This window comes from Babylonia areolata, chromosome 8 (assembly GCF_041734735.1).
Source record: "Babylonia areolata isolate BAREFJ2019XMU chromosome 8, ASM4173473v1, whole genome shotgun sequence".
In the NCBI taxonomy this organism is placed as follows: Eukaryota; Metazoa; Mollusca; class Gastropoda; order Neogastropoda; family Buccinidae; genus Babylonia; species Babylonia areolata.
In genome coordinates this window covers 7,544,200-7,561,699 of record NC_134883.1, presented here as the reverse complement: position 1 = coordinate 7,561,699, position 17,500 = coordinate 7,544,200, and the positions used below count along the sequence as shown (strand labels likewise).

General features: G+C 45.0%; 1 protein-coding gene across 2 annotated transcripts in view; it reads right to left on the bottom strand.

The window, feature by feature from the left end:
• Positions 1 to 17,500, bottom strand: part of LOC143284499 (uncharacterized) — a 265,000-nt gene that overhangs the window by 17,301 nt on the left and 230,199 nt on the right. The window contains exons 1-6 of one of the 2 annotated variants that reach the window (XM_076591191.1): positions 8,561 to 8,620; positions 7,250 to 7,478; positions 5,004 to 5,158; positions 4,699 to 4,785; positions 3,479 to 3,581; positions 1 to 87 (exon numbers count right to left, since the gene is read on the bottom strand). The exon at positions 1 to 87 is cut by the window's left edge and continues 146 nt beyond it. In XM_076591191.1, the coding sequence (XP_076447306.1) occupies positions 1 to 87; positions 3,479 to 3,581; positions 4,699 to 4,785; positions 5,004 to 5,158; positions 7,250 to 7,403 (586 nt within the window). In that variant the 5' untranslated portion in view covers positions 7,404 to 7,478; positions 8,561 to 8,620. Of the gene's footprint in view, positions 88 to 3,478; positions 3,582 to 4,698; positions 4,786 to 5,003; positions 5,159 to 7,249; positions 7,479 to 8,560; positions 8,621 to 17,500 lie in introns of those variants that run through there. The other variant, XM_076591192.1, reaches the window with a different exon arrangement.

Genomic DNA, 17,500 nt, shown 5'->3' with positions numbered 1-17,500 from the left:
GCACGAACGTGGTGCACGTGCGGTTGTCAGCGTGGGTCACCGTGACCCGCAACACGCTCTGCAGCAGGTCGCCGGCGCCTGCTGTGTCTGTGTGTTTTGGAAACGATACAGTTTTCAGTTTCGGTTTCTCGAAGAGGCGTCTCTGCGTTCGGACGAATCCATATACCCTTACACCACACATCTGTTATTAAGATGCCTGACCAGCAGCACAAGCTATCGCGCTTGGTCAGATCTTGAGTGCACGCATATATATATATATATATATATATATATATATATATATATATATATATATATATATATCTTCGTGTATCTCTCAGTGTGGATGTCTTCTACATAATTTAGCCACAGGACAGCACTTATGTTGCGATGGAGCTCATGTACGTTTATATGTATTTGACTGTGCTTTCATATCTGTGAAACTGCGTGTTTGGTGCATATCTGTTATGCATATGTGTGTGTATGTGTGAATGTGTGTCTTCATGTTTTACATTTATTTGCTTATTTATCATCATTGTTGTCTTATTTATTTATTTATTTATTTATTATTATTATTATTATTATTATTATTATTATTATTATTATTATTATTATTATTATTATTATTATATTACTATTATTTTCATTACTACTACCTTTTTCATATATCATAATGATTATTTATTTATTTATTTATTTATGTAAGCTTATCTATATATATTTTTTTTCCAAGGCCTGACTAAGCGCGTTGGGTTACGCTGCTGGTCAGGCATCTGCTTGGCAGATGTGATGTAGCGTATATGGATTTGTCCGAACGCAGTGACGCCTCCTTGAGCTACTGAAACTGAAACTGCGATGGGTTATTTTTTCAGTGCGTCCAGTGCGTGCTGCACCCGGGACCTGGGGTTTATCGTCTCCACCGAATGACCAGACGACCAGTTTGATTCTCCAGTCAACCTCGGGAGAAAGGACGAGATGGAATCGAACCAAGACCCTCACGGACACTGTCTTGGCAGATGAGCGTCTTAGCCATTCTGCCACCTTCAGTAACGCTGAGGTGAGACTATCAGTGGGAGGGGTGACTTCGGAAAGAGACAGTGAATGGGTCGTTGAGGTGAGACTATCAGTGGGGGGGGGGGGGGGGGGGGGGGGGGGGGGGACTTCGGGAAAGACAGTGAATGGGTCGCTGAGGTGAGACTATCAGTGGGAGGGGTGACTTCGGAAAGAGACAGTGAATGGGTCGTTGAGGTGAGACTATCAGTGGGGGGGTGACTTCGGAAAGACACAATGAATGGGTCGTTGAGGTGAGACTATCAGTGGGAGGGGTGACCGGAAAAAGACAGTGAATTGGTCATTGAGACGAGACTATCAATGGGAGGGGTGACTTCGGAAAAAGTGAATGGGTTGTTGAGGTGAGACTATCAGTGGGAGGGGTGACTTCGGAAAAAGTGAATGGGTTGTTGAGGTGAGACTATCAGTGGGAGGGGTGACTTCGGAAAGAGACAGTGAATGGGTCGCTGAGGTAAGACTATCAGGGAGGGGTGACTTCGGAAAGAGACAGTGAATGGGTCGTTGAGGTGAGACTATCAGTGGAAGGGGTGACTTCGGGAAAAACAGTGAATGGTCATTGAAACAAGACCATGAGTGTGATGGGTGACTTCAGAAAAGACAGTGAATAGGTCAAGGTTGTTTACATGTTACTGTATAATAATCCTCTTGTTACCGTGGGTCTGAGTTCTTTTACGTGCGATAAGTGCATGCTGCATTCGGGGAGCTCGATTTATCGGCTAAACCTAAGGCTGGCAGCCAGGCCAGCCCTCAGTCTGGTTGAGGGCGGAAGGGAGGAGAAGTAAAGATCCCGGCCCGTACCTGGGAATCGAACCCGTGACCACTCGTTTCACAGTCATGCGTATTACCACAAGGCCACCGCTTCACCATAGAACCTCTCTCTCTCTCTCTCTCTCTCTCTCTCTCTGTCACTGACTGTTCTGTCCTTTATGTCAAAAGATAAATGTTGAAGGTACCATAGCCTCCGTGGCAGTCGGGGCAGTGGATTCATATCCACTGTATCTAGTACTCGGCATAGGAAAGCGGGGCCCAGTCCTCTCATTCCGCCGTTTTAACCCTCCCCAACCGATACCAGGTACCGATTCAAACCCGGGTGGAGTGAGGAAAATCGGAGTAAAGAGCCCTTCTCAAGGACACAACAACATGCCGAAACGGGCCTGGTACACTCATAACTGGTGAACACTGAACCAGAAGTCCAGCGCTAACCAAATCTGCCACGGCCCCTCCAGATAAACAGGACTGGAAAATCTAAAATAAAATCCGATAAGCTACACGTGAAATATGTGACGGACGTCTTCACAGCTTAATTAAGTGACTCGTATATGTATGGGTGTTAAGAATATCTGTGTTGTGTATGTGTCTGTCCATCCATTAATATTTCTGTATAAAGGGAATTAAATGTGGTTGAAATTGCTATTAGTTTTGAAGTGCTATGTTTTCGGAGACCTCAGGCGAAATCAGACCCCATTGAAAACAATATACACAGTCATGATCAGTTCCACTTTGTTCTCTGATGATATTGGATGAAGAGAATGTTGCATGTTGCAAAGTCGGGATTTTCTGTAAGAAACCTGCTTTTCAGTAGTGAAAGATGGCTACAAACAGATCCCTTGCATGCGTTATTTTCAGAGTACTAATGATATCAACGCAGTTATAAAGATATATTTTGTCTGATGTCATTAGTGCCCCCATCGACTTTAATTGGGTACCTCCCCTGACTCTATGCATGGTGGGGGGTTTGGTGCATGTGTATGCGTATGTGTGCTTGTGTGTTTGTGGATGCGTGCGCGTGTGTGTGTATGAGCGCGCGTGTGTGCTAAGCGTGTGTGCACGAGCGAAGGGGTGGGGTGACAGGCACAACAGAACCAAACATGGTTAATTGTTTTTTTTGTTTTGTTTTTTTTTGCTCAAGGAAATGACTGTGACTCAAATACGATTGCTGACGTGTCGCTATCATGACTGAGCATGAAAAATAATGTGTTATTCAAAATCAAAAAGTCTTTGAAAGTAATGTACGTGTGATGATGGAGTCTCCCGTCGGACCGACGGATGAGTAGGCAGGCAGGCTTATCTGTCTGACATTAGCCTGGTTGCTTGACCAGCACAGGTGACTTTTTTTTTTTTTAGTGAAGAGGAGTTGTGCAGTCACTTCCCCACTCTCTCGCCTACCGACGCTCAGAGTCCCACAGGTGCAGATACTGCCACGTGTAGAACGGCCTCGGCAGGTGCAGGTTTTTTCTTCGGAGTTCCGTCTCCTAGGAGGACTTCCAGCCAAGGATACGAGCTCCCCCTGCCCTTTGGTCATCCTCTTCCGCCTTCTCAGCCTTTGGGAAAAGGTTCCCTCCTCCGCCTGGTCCGTCGTTGGGAGACTTGTATATACGTATACACATATATATAACTACATTTACTGACTGGCTGGCTGAGCACTCACCGGATATTTTCATGCAGATGGTACCATGCAGGGTGAAGTTCTGGCCCCCGATCTCTTTCAGTGCCAGTTCGTGTGATCCCTCGTGAGTCTTCTCAGTGTAAGTCTGAGGAATGACAGAGACAGACACGGGGGATGGAGAAAAAGAGACGGAGAGGGGGTACAGAGAGAGACGAGGGATAAAGGGAGAGTGAGAGAACTGGGTGGGGGGATGTGAGTGAGAGACAGAAAGAAATGGAGATAGACAATGAAGGAGAGAATGGGGGAGAAAGATGGAGAAAAAGAAACATAGAGAGATGGGGAGGGAGAAAGAGATGGTGAAGGAGAGAGACAAATGAGTGAGTGAAAGAGAGAGAGGAGGGGGGGGACAGGGAGAGAGAGAGAGACAGACAGAGAAATAGAAAGGGATAGAGAGATCAAGAAAGAGGGAGAGATGGGAGAGAGAATGGGAGAGAGGAAAGGGAGAGGAAGGATACAGAAAGAGCGGGGACGGGTGAGAGAAAGAGGGAGAGAAAGGGGAGAGGGAGAGACAGAGAGAAAGAAAGAAAGAAAGGAGAGAGTGAGAAGGAGACAGACATAGAGTGAGAAGGGGGGAGAGAGTGAAAGAGAGAGCGGGGGTGGGAAAGAGAGCAAGAGAAAGAGAGAAAGAAAGGGAGAGGCAGTGAGTGAAAGAGAGAGAGAGAGAGATAGGGTCGCCAGTGTCTTAGTTGAGAGGTTTGATGACCACTAGGCCTCACCCATTCACAGATGCAAACGCTATCACACACACACACACACACACACACACACACACACACACACACACACACACCATGCACGATCGTTCGCATGCGCGCACACACACACGTCGTGCACGTTGGCACACACACACACACACACACACACACACAACGCACGATCGTTCGCATGCGCGCACACACACACGTCGTGCACGTTGGCATGCATGCACACACACACACACTCACACACACACACACACACACACACACACCACGCACGATCGTTCGCATGCGCGCACACAGACACGTCGTGCACGTTGGCATGCATGCACACACACACACACACACACACACACACACACACACACACACACACACACACACACATACACACAATGCACGATCGTTCGCATGCGCGCACACACACACGTCGTGCACGTTGGCATGCACACACACACACACACACACACACACACACACACACACACACACGAAGTGACTCACGAGCTGCGGGGAAGTCCTGTCGAAAGTGGTTCCATTCGATGCCAGGAGCTCCCATGTCACTGACTGTCGGCTGTCGTTATGACAGAACTGCATCCACAGCGTAATCAGGGACAACAAAATAAAGCCACATTCAAGCATAAAGGTATACAGTCATATATATATATATATATATATATATGACAGAATATCAGACAGAATGACGACACACATTCAATAGCAGCAATAGAATGACGACACACCTTCAACAGCAGCAACAGAATGATGACATACACCTTCAACAGAAACAACAGAATGACGACACACACCTTCAGTGACGTGGCAGTGGCGCTGACGGCAGCCCTGGACACTGACGTAGACAGGCTGAGATCGAGACGAAACTCGTACTGAATGACGCTGACGTTCGTGACATCACTGCTGGTGACGTTATGGTCCATCTCGCCGCGCGGAAAGGGGCTACATTCTGCGCGCGCGCACACACACACACATATACACACACACGCGCGCACGCACACACACACACACACAAACACACATTCCGCTTTTACTCTGTTCATGAGTTCACCAACATTGTATGAGTGTGGATATTTATAACAATCATCAAAGTCATCAACGTACTGTTTTTTGCCATTAAAAAGTGAAATCGGATTCATCGTACGAAGGAATAATGAATCTCAATCACTCCGCGGGACTGTATAATTCAATCCCCTAAATAAGCATAGTTCGCCCATCCTATAAGGGAGAAAGAAGCGAATGGAAACAAAGCCGATAGCCTACACTCGAGTCCGAAAAACAACCAGAAACAACAACATTAAACAATAGTTGGCCGTTTATGATGAAAAATAAATGAGAAAATAAACAAATTCATGGATCAAAACCCTTTAACCGCCAATGTCGCAATTTCAGCTCCAAGTAGGTAGTGTACCTGTGTTGCTGAAATGCGACCACAATCATGGGCTGATTATTCACAAACCTACTGCTCTTAAGTTTCGTTGGTAGGATAGTCCATATCACGTTCACATTGCTGGGGTGTTCCAATCTATTCTTAGTGCCATATTTTTTTCTGTGCTTCTGACACCAGGCAGTATTTTACTCTAAACTGATTGGCGGTGATTTTTTTTTTTTTTTATCACAATGATATCATGTAAGCAGAAACGAAAAGAACGCCGATATATTACGTGAGTGCTTCCACCTCTGTCTCGTCACCATGGTTATCTGTTTTTTTGTGTTTTTTTTGTTTGTTTGTTTTGTTCTGTTCTCTCTCTCTCTCTCTCTCTCTCTCTGTGTGTGTGTGTGTGTGTGTGTGTGTGTGTGTGTGTGTGTGTGACCATGATCCTCTTTTCGCCACAATGATCCTTTTTTGGTCACAAAGACCCTCTTTTTTTGGGGGTCACCATGGCCATTTTTCGTGCCGTGTCTCCATTCAAGCAGTACTCATGAATCAAATAAAACATTCTGATTTCCCAGCCCTCATCCCGTACCCACCACGCCAACCACCCCTCTTCTACACAAAGCTGGTTAACCGAAGGACTGAAACGATCACAACAGCAGGAGTGACAACATCAACAATAATGACCACAACAACCATCTGAATAATGATCAAGGTAATAATAATGATGATGACGATGATAGTAGTAGCAGCAGCAGTAGTAGTAGTAATGATGAGGGCAACAGCAACAACAATAATAATAATGATAATAATAATTATATTAATAACAATAATAACAATGATGATGATGATGATGATTATCACAACAATGACGACCAAACACTCAGTGCTCATTACAACGATTACGAGAATTGGTAGTAAGTTAATGAAGATAACGACGACGAATACAACAAGAATAACGACGAGGACCATTGCGATCAACCTCCTCACTGCTTCTACTACTATATACAAGATTTCCTTCTTATCTCTGAAAGAAATTTTGTTGGCACTATTTTCTGATGAAAAGGCTTGTCAAAAAGGATGTGCATTACCACCAAGTAACAACATCTACCACGACTTCTTTTACAACCACCACAATGACCACCACCACCACCACCACTACCACCACTACTACTACTATATATATATATATATATATATATATATATATATATATATATATATGACAGTCAGTCGTGTCCGACTATGACCATCAGAGCAGCAGAGGAGGCAACTGCTGCTCTGACTATTTGGGCTAGAATTTGATATAGTGGAGAGTGTCTTGCCCAAGTTACATCCCCACTCTCTCGGCCAAGAGGGTTTTAGGACAGTCGGCGTTGGGATGGTTCCCAAAGGCCAATTAGCCCACAAGGCTGCAGCACTAAGAACTAGTGCAATTTTGCCTCCTAGTTTGAGAGTCATAGTCCTTCACAAAAGACTAAGCTGTAAATGGTTTCCCATTGACTGGAGAAACCATTGATAATACAGCTCTCACTTTGCTGTTGGCCCAAATGTAAACTTATGTCACTCTGTGATATAAGCCGAGTGTTGGGACTACTACTACTACTACTACTACTACTACTACTACTACTACTAGAACAAGCTCCAAAGAAGACCACCACTAACTGTCACTGGCAGCAGCAGAAGGGGGACCCCATAGCAGCAGCAGCAGACACAGACACCAGCACAGGTGGACACTGCAAGCCATGGGTCCTTTGCTGCCAAGGGTCAGCGGGGACAGTAGCAGCAACAGTTTACCTTCAGTTATATGACCTCCCATGTCCCTCAGTGGTCTTCTCGCTCACCTGTGGTGAGCTGACGTGTGCAGTCACTGGACCGGCGCGTGCAGGTATGGCTAACAGGTGGATAAGAACAGAAAAGATAAGACAAGGCAAGGCAAGACAGGACAGGACAGGACAAGACAAGACAAGACAAGACAAGGCAAGGCAAGACAGGACAGGACAGGACAGGACAGGACAGGACAGGACAGGACAGGACAAAACAAGACAGGACAGGACAGGACAGGGCAGGGCAAGACAGGACAGGACAGGACAGGACAAAACAAGACAGGACAGGACAGGACAGGGCAGGACATGACAAAACAAGACAGGACAGGACAGGACAAAACAAGACAGGACAGGGCAGGACAGGACAGGACGGGACAAAACAAGACAGGACAGGGCAGGACAGGACGGGACAAAACAAGACATGACAGGGCAGGACAGGACAAAACAAGACAGGACAGGACAGGACAAAACAAGACAGGACAGGGCAGGACAGGACAGGACGGGACAGGACAAAACAAGACAGGACAGGACAGGACAAGACAAGACAGGACAGGACAGGGCAGGACAGGACAGGACGGGACAAAACAACACAACACAACACAACACAACACAACACAAGACACAACTTTGTTATCTGTAAACTCACAGAAAATTTTATCAACTGGCTCGACTACACCCTACATCACACATATTTATCAAGCACAAGCACATTTCGGACGTGAACATCCATTAAAAAAAACAGGCAACACAATGACATAAGTACTATAATTAATGTCGACTGGGCAGGAAAAATCACATGTCATTGACACTGAAAAACAGGAGAAGCCAACATTTACCTCCCGTAACACACAAACTCACTCACCCTCACACATACACACCCAGTTTACATCCCCCTCCTGATACCTGTGCACGTCAGTACACACTGGCAACAACAACACGCCATTATGGAGATAAAATCATCATAGAAAACATGTATCATTCAATACAAATACTATATACGACGAGAATTAATATATGAACAGCGCAATCACTCAAAAACGTTTTTGAAGATGATTATACACAGAAACAGATATACGGATAAAATTAACACTGACTACAAAAGAAAAAAAAGTTTCACATAGCACATAAGTAAACAACTCAATTACTTAACTGAAACCCAACAGAGACAGCTACTGAGTCACTGAATGTATCGCCACAGGGTGGATGGAAACCCAACTGCGCGACTGGCAAAGGTAAGCAGAGAAGTTCTGGGACCGTACCTCTACCCCCCTCACCCCGTCCCCAGCTTCCCCACTCCTTTCTTCTTACGTCATGTTTTTCCTTCCAGCCTTATTCTTTCTTTCTTTTACTTCTTCTATTTCTCCTCTTGTTCAGAGCACGGGAGGGTTGACTGGAGGAAGCGGAGTGGGATGTGGGGTATGGGGGGTGAGCATGTTGGAAGGGGAGGGACGGTTCGGTAGCGGAAGACTGGATGTTGGGATATTGTAAATCTGGTTATTCATTTATTTATTTATTCATTTATTTATCTGTTCATCTATATTCTTTCAATTTTATTGCATGTAATTAGAAGTTTCTTTTAATTATTTGGATATAAAAAAAAGTACATGCTCTGTTTTTTTTATAATCATTTTCAGTCAACAGAGAGAAATTGATGATAACTACGGAAACAATAAATCGTGATAATGATGGTCATGATGATGACGACAGATACATAAACTATTTCTGCTATTATTTACAGATTTAGCAGGGTGTTTTCGCAGTTGCATACAGTAACCCTGTTTCCTGAATATACTTTTGAAGCAGCAGCGGCAGAAATGAGGATTCCACGCACGTGAATATGTGTACAATCTATAAGACTGATCATTGACAAGTAATAAGAATTACGTTTTTGACACAAAAGTTTATGTAACAGATCTGAACTGTTCCTGGTGTTGTTGTTTTTCTCTTTGGATTCGCGTTTCTTCGAGAATATGTGCCTATTACAGGCAAGAACCGAACCACTTTGCCACAGCAAAATGAGGACACAATTTCATTGTTTTGTGTATCAATGTGTGCATCTATTAAATGTGAGTGCGTGCGTGCGTGCGTGCGTGTGTGTGAAAAGTTGGGAAAATATTTAAAAAATTTTTTTTACTTGTATGAAGAGGGGCAGGTACGGAAATCTGGTTTTGATTCAATGTTGGTATAGCCAAACTTTTTACCAGGGCCTTGTGTACGGCTGTACATAAGCACCTCGCTCCCTTCTTATTGTTCTTTTTTTTTTAATCATAATTTTTATTCATTTTAATTGTTTCTTTCTGATTTTTCTCCATAATTCCTCTCCTTGTTGTGATTCTCCTGGTCTTTTCCCTGTTTTCTTTCCTCATTTTCTTTCACGCCTTCCTTCGTCATCGTCTTCCCTTCTTTTCTTCCCTCCCCCACCCCCCCTTCCTTTCCCATAAAGAAATCAACTCAGCATGACCGCAAATCAATCGCCTCCTGCTCCATCACGCTCGCAAGTCACGTGGCAGGAAAGCGGAAGTCGATAGCGATCACCCGCCGTCGCTCACAGCGGACCCCCGGCGATCAATCAATCCATCCGTTCCCAGAAGAGGGGGCACCGGGGGGCCGGGGGGCCGGGGGGGAGGGGATGGGGAGGGAGGGGCCGGGGAGGAAGGGAGGGGCTGGTGGGACAGGGAGGAGGGGAGCCACATGCAGCGTGGTAAGGACATCGTTGATCGCCATCGCCATCACGGGAGTCATACGACACGGCCTGTCGATGGCCTCCACACGTGAGGGCAGCTGGCCCCACAGCTCTAATGTAAAACCTGCTGCCAACGTGACGGGGCATATATGCACCTGAAACTGAATAGAATAGAACAGAATGGAACAGAACAACCCCCGAAAACTGAGTGTGGCTGCCTTCATGGCGGGATAAAAACGGTCATACACGTAGAAGCCCGCTCGTGTACATACGAGTGAACGTGGGAGTTGCAGCCCACAAACGAAAAAGAAGAAGAGAACAAAATATAATATAATAGAATAGAATATGTCTTTGCCAACAATTGTACCGGAATAGAATAGAAAATTATAGAACAGAATAGAATGTGTTTTTATTCACACACACACACACACACACACACACACACACACACCATAATTATGAATGAACAATGGGATGGTGATGAAATGGACAACACTGATAATGATGATGATGATTATGATGATGATGATGATGGAATGGAAACATAACCCTCCCCTTGAAAAGAAGTCAGGTACAAGGTAGGAGAAGGTTTAAAATTATCAGCTCTCTATATGTTTTTGAAGTCTGTTTTTGATTACATTGCAGCTAACACTGGAAACGCACCAAAACCAGTTCATTGACTGCCAGTATCCTTGGCCACCTGTCCTCCCCTAATATGCAAAGAAGAAAACATTCTGACAGAGAACAATATTAAGAGTAGGCTTTCATAAAGAAAAGTTCACGACTTCTGAACTGCATTGATGTTAAGAAACAATTGCAGTTTAACGCAATTATCAACGTTGATTTACACCGATTTATACTACAAGTCCGAAATCATTATCCATAAAAAAAGTCTATTTAATGAAGCTTAACAAACGTGTAGTCACGTAAGTTAGCATGTTCTCAACCGGAATCAAATAAACAATGAAATTTTATAATGTTTGTATACATTAGAACCATTCATTCGGATGAAACAATTAACAAATTAAATGATAGCCCAGTAATAACATGTCCGCTTTGAAAGCGATAGAATCATAGGGCACAGGATTGAATTCCACACCTTGCCAGAAATTTCTTCCCCTTCACTTAGACCTTGAGTGGTGGTCTGGAAGATAGTCATTCGGATGGCATGAGGTCCCGTGTGCAGCTTGCACTTCGCATCCGTAAAAGCACCCACGGCAATAACATGGTTGTAAAAGGCAAAGTTGTGTAGAGCAATCCACTCTGATAGTGAAACAAATACACTTAAAGACAGAAAAAGTGGACTAAAAGGGTGGCGCTGTACTGTGGCTACGCACGCTCCCTGGGGGAGAGAAGATTGAAGTCTGTTGTGAACAATACAATATACAAATAGGTCTGGACCAAAGGATACCAGTTAAGAATCTATATTTGGTATGACCATGTAACAAGATCCATTTGCCTTGCTAACACATTCCTAAGAAACTACTGAGGGAGGGAAACGAAAGGGAAGACCGGCAAAACAACAGCAACAAACAAACAAAAAAGAAATAGAAAAGAAAAAAAAGAATGATGATGATGATGATGATTATGATGATGATAACAATATAATAAACCGATGGGCTGACAACATTGCAGAATGGACGGGAAAACCATTTGCAGGTACCCAGGTTTTGACACACAAACATCCGACAGACCTGGAGGAATCTGGTGAACAGTTCATCCGTGTGTCGGCCAAAGGGCTCTTCACAGAGTTGAAGAGGAAGAAGAAGAAGAAGGTGGAGGTGGAGGAGGAGGAGAAGAAGAAGGTGGAGGAGGAGAAGGAGGAGAAGAAGAAGAAGGTGGAGGAGGAGGAAGAGGGGGAGAAGGAGGAGGAGAAGGAGGAGAAGAAGAAGAAGAAGGAGGAGGAGGAAGAGGAGGAGAAGGAGAAGAAGAAGAAGGTGGAAGAGGAGGAGGAAGAGAAGAAGAAGGTGGAGCAGGAGAAGGAGGAGGAGAAGAAGAAGGTGGAGGAGGAGGAAGAGGAGGAGAAGAAGAAGAAGGAGGAGGAGAAGGAAGAGGAGGAGAAGGAGGACCAGAAGAAGAAGAAGAAGGTGGAGGAGGAGGAGAAGGAGGAGGAGAAGAAGAAGAAGAAGAAGAAGAAGAAGAAGAAGAAGAAGAAGAAGAAGAAGAAGAAGAAGAAGAAGAAGAAGAAGAAGAAGAAGAAGAAGAAGAAGAAGAAGAAGAAGAAGAAGAAGAAGGAGGAGGAGGAGGAGGAAGAGGAGGAGAAGGAGAAGGAGGACCAGAAGAAGAAGGTGGAGGAGGAGGAATAGGAGAAGAAGACTACGACGACGATGAGGAGCAGAAGAAGAAGAAGAAGGAGGAGGAGGAGGAGGAAGAAGAAGGAAGAGGAGGAGAAGGGGAAGGAGGACCAGAAGAAGGTGGAGGAGGAGGAATAGGAGAAGAAGACTACGACGACGACGACGACGAGGAGGAGGAGGAGGAGGAGGAGGAAAAGAAGAAGAGAAGAAGAGGAAGAAGAAGAAGAAGAAGAAGAAGAAGAAGAAGAAGAGGAGGAGGAGAAGGAGAAGGAGGACCAGAAGAAGAAGGTGGAGGAGGAGGAATAGGAGAAGAAGACTACGACGACGACGAGGAGGAGAAGGAGAAGGAGAAGAAGAAGAAGAAGAAGAAGAAGAAGAAGAAGAAGAAGAAGAAGAAGAAGAAGAAGAAGGAGAAACTGAAACCTTCCAGCCAATGATCAAGTACTGGTTTTCTCACAGGTGGCTGCTGCATGCTGTGGAAACCGGACGGAGAAGGGCGATCTATGGGTATTCCTTCTGGACTTCCCCCGGCACTGTATGGGCTTTGATTTTTCAGTCTGAAGGAGATATTGTATTGTGCTCGTCCACCGGGGCTTGAAATGCCGGCAGCATGTCGAACTGCACGCTCATGACTTCATTATTCGGGGACGACTTGGCGTGTGTGTTGGGGTGGGGGTCGGGTATAGAAGGAAAGGGATGGAGAGTGGGGGAAAGAGGGAGGGTAGTGGGCTAGATAGAGAGACTGACAAATGAAGAAGAGAGAGAGGGGGGGAGAGAGAGAGAGAGAGAGAGAGAGAGAGAGAGAGAGAGAGAGACAGAGACAGAGACAGAGAGACAGAGGGAATTCATGTCCAGGCGCGCATACGCGGTGTGTGTGTGAGAGTGTGTGTGTGTGTGTGTGTGTGTGTGTGTGTGTGTGTGTGTGTGTGCGTGCGTGCGTGCGTGTGTGTGTGTGTGTGTGTGTGTGTGTGTGTGTGTGTGTGTGTGCTAGCGCATGCGTGCGTGTGTGTATCCATGTGTGTGTCCGTGTTCATTTTCTCTGGAAATACTTAATCTTAACACCTAACTAAAAAATAAATCGGTTCTTTTCACACATTTCAGTTACAATGACAATGCACTTCTAGGAAGGTCACAAACAATCATATAGAAGCCAACACATTTCCACAGTCAGGTTATTGCTGTTTCATATTTATTTCCAATCCGCAAAACTTTTTATCTAACATTCTTTCTCCCCCCTCACCAATTTTCCCCCTTCCCCCCCAACCCTCACACCTTGTGTGTCTGCAAACTGATTATTATTAGTCGTTGTAGTATTGTTATCATTATTAAATCTGTTCTTTATAGAGCATTAGCAGGTAAAGATACGTACATGAGAGAAATAAGTAACTGAAATTATAGGAGATATGTGCAATGTATATGGACATGAGGCGGGTTTTATCATATACAAATTGCTGCATGTATGTGAGTGGAAGAGGAGGAGGAGGAGGCGGACTGTACCAACATGCCAAATTCATGTCCCAGGTTGCATGTTGATATGCACAAGCACGCACTCACTCATGCACCCATGCACACACACACACACACACACACACACACACACGCACACACACACACACAAACACACATGCATATAACCCCCGCCACACACACACACACACACACACACACACACACACACACAAACACACATGCATATAACCCCCGCCACACACACACACACACACACACACACACACACACACATACACACAAAAACACATTTCAGTCCATCAAAATGCAGAAGCGGTCTTGTGATAATGCGTCCGTCCTGAAAGGGAGATAATCTGAGAGCACGAGGTTGATTCCCACGTTCACCAGAATCATCTCCCCTTCCCTAGTCCTTCAGTGGTGGTCCGGACGTTTGTCACTGAGGGTTGTCCATGGCAAAATTTTGATAGTATAACAAATGCACTTGCAGACAGAAACAAAAAAAAACCAGAGCTTGCGCTGCATTGTGACTACTCGCGCTGCATGGGGAGGGCGGCCCGAATTTCACACACTGAAATCCACTGTGACAAAAAAAAAGTAATACAGTACGACAGTTTTCATCGTACTTTCGAACTCCCATCTCAGGCTTCTGAAGGAAACATGAAAAAAAAGCGTTTACGTGACAGGAAAAGTAAGCGAGCCCTGTGTTTTAAACATACTGAAATAAAATGGAGAACAAATAAGACAATTTGAACTAATTAGACTCGAATGTGTGTTTGTTCGGGTGTTTTTTATTTATTTTTTTTTCGACGTCTATCCACAATTGTGATTTTAGAATGAAACCAATCCCCTTCCCAACCCCACCCACACCTCGTGTCATTACTGCTTTCCCTATTCATTGCTCCTCAATTTGCACCCCCCCCCTCCCTCCCCTAAAAAAAGGAAGAAAAAAAAGAAAGGAAATAAACAAAAACAACAACAAAAAGCAGACAACAAAGAACAAACAAACAAACAAGAAACTAACTAGTCAACCAGTTAAATTAAACATTTATGACCCAAGCGGTCTAGTGGTTAGGGTTTCGAAAGTCTTGTAAAGTTAGAACATTTTCAGAACAAAACATAAAAGAAATAATGTCCAACCGATTTCTGTTGTCTGGAATTGCTTAATCCCTGTTACATAGTCCAATAGGAGTGTTTCTGTGATTGACCTTCCGATATTGAACATTATTTTTTTTCTTTATTGGTGTTTATGTTGTTAATTGCTGTTACACAGATATTTACGAATTGTTGATTCCCTTGTTCTAGTTTACCCCTCTTTTTTTTCTCTGAATTTTCCCCCTTTAACCACCACCTCCAACCGCAAATCAAACACACACACACACACACACACACACTCACACATGATACGTTTAATATCACTCAAAATGAAAAGACGTTAAATCAATGAAAGACACACACACACACACACACACACACACACACACACACACACACACACACACACACACACACACACGGTGCCTGGTGAGTACAGGGCAGATATTATTTCCGATCTCTCAGGTCAACGTATGTGCACACCTGCTAGTGCCTGAACACCCTTCATCTGTACACGCACGCAGATCAAACGCACATTAAAGATTCTGTAATCCATGTCAGCGTTCGGTGGGTTATGTGAAACTATAACATTAACCAGCATGCACACCCCAGAAAACGGAGTATGGCTACCTACATGGCGAGATAAACAAACAGTATGGTCATACACGTAGAGTGTTACATGTCTGTACATGTGTACACGACCAAAACCTGATTGAATGACACAGGAAACAAAAGCCGAAGAGCGCCCAGTGGCAGCCGTCAGTCGGCTCTTCCGAAGTAGATAGCCAGCTGCGAAAATGACTCCGTGTTTGTTAAGCGCTCAGAGCTTGGTCTCCGACCTAGGATAGGCGCGATATAAGTATCCATATCACACACACACACACACACACACACACACACACACACACACAGAGGTAGATGATGCTAATGATAATAATGATAATTGTGATGATGATAATGATCATAATAATAATAACAATAATAATAATAATAATGACAAGCCCTGCGGACGTGTTCATTGAAATCATACACACCGGTCCCTCACCCCTTTGTTTTCCTTTCAAGCATGAATACTGCAGATCTTCACTCAAGATAGGCGACTGCAATCAGAAATCAGAGAAGACTGACCCCAGTACGTATAGTGTGGGGAAATTTAAAAAAAGAAAAAAAACAACAACAACAAAACGGCAGCAAAACCAGGTGTCCACCCCCTCCTCCGATACCCCCCTTACCTCCACCCTCCCTATTCCTTCGATCTTCTCTGCCAAGGGCTGATTAAAGGCAGGAAGGTAAGGTAGGGCTCTGTTGTCCGGGCTTAATTGGTTGGACCGAACAAGTTCCTGCCGGTGTAACAGCCTCAAACTACCCCCTTGCTACATTCTACCCCTGGGTGATTTGTGGCGCATCAGGATCGATCCCTGCTCCACCCCTAGTTGGATGTTATCCCCCCCCCCCTTTTCACGGGTTTAGTCAAGTTATTGAAAGAAAAGGTTGGGAGGTAGTTCCGGGCTAGACTTTACTTACCCCACCCTTCCCCCCTTTCTCCATTAAAGTACAAGATAAGCAAACGTCGAGAGTTTCTGCTTTGATTGTATTATTTCTAACTGGGCCACATTTTACACAGGGGGGTAATTTCAAGCTAGCCTAAGACGATCCCCACATAGATAACGAGGAAGGGTCAAACTCACTGGGGGTGAGGGTGGGGAGGGGGTCCGTTCTGACCAGTTGAAGTTTACCCCTGGGGATCATTCCAGCACAGTCTACATTAACCCTCGGGTTAGTCTGGACGAGCCAGATTTGACTCCGGGGTAAGATTCAGCTGAGGGGTAGCCTGAGGCCTTTACACCGGTGAGCGGTGGGTGCGACTCCAGTCTCCACGGAGACGTCGCCATGTTGCTGACGACAGAGCATTGACGACAACCGTTTTGGTTTGGTTCAGCCCGTGAGTTCACCATGCCGGTTGGTTTGATTCTCGTTTGCACTGCAGTTGTTAACGATCAGCCAACGTTTCCTGCGAGCGATAATGAACGGTGATCCAGTTGACGCAGTTATGTGCCTCTTCCTGTCTTTAATCGGCCGACACACACACACACGCACGCACTCACGTACACACACACACACACACACACACGCATACACACACACGCGCACACACACACGCATACACACGCACACACGCGCGCACGCACACACTCGCGCGCGCACACAATCACATATTACTGAAAGGTTACTCCTCCGTTTACAATGGCACATGACATGTGGTCAGGCTGAGGACTGACACCCTCTGAAACCTTCAGAACACAGAAGCTGACCACAGCGCTGAATGACCTGGAAGCCAACAGGCCTCTGAACTCAGCTCTATCATCCATGGCAACTTTACAACAACAGACAAAGAAAAAAAAAAAAAAGAAAAAAATCTATATATGTTCAAAGTCTCGCGAAATAAACAGGATGTGTACATGTGTGTGTGTGTGTGTGTGTGTGTGTGTGTGTGCGTGCGTGCGTGCGTGTGTGTGTGTGTGCGTGCATGTGTGTGTGTGTGCGTGCATGT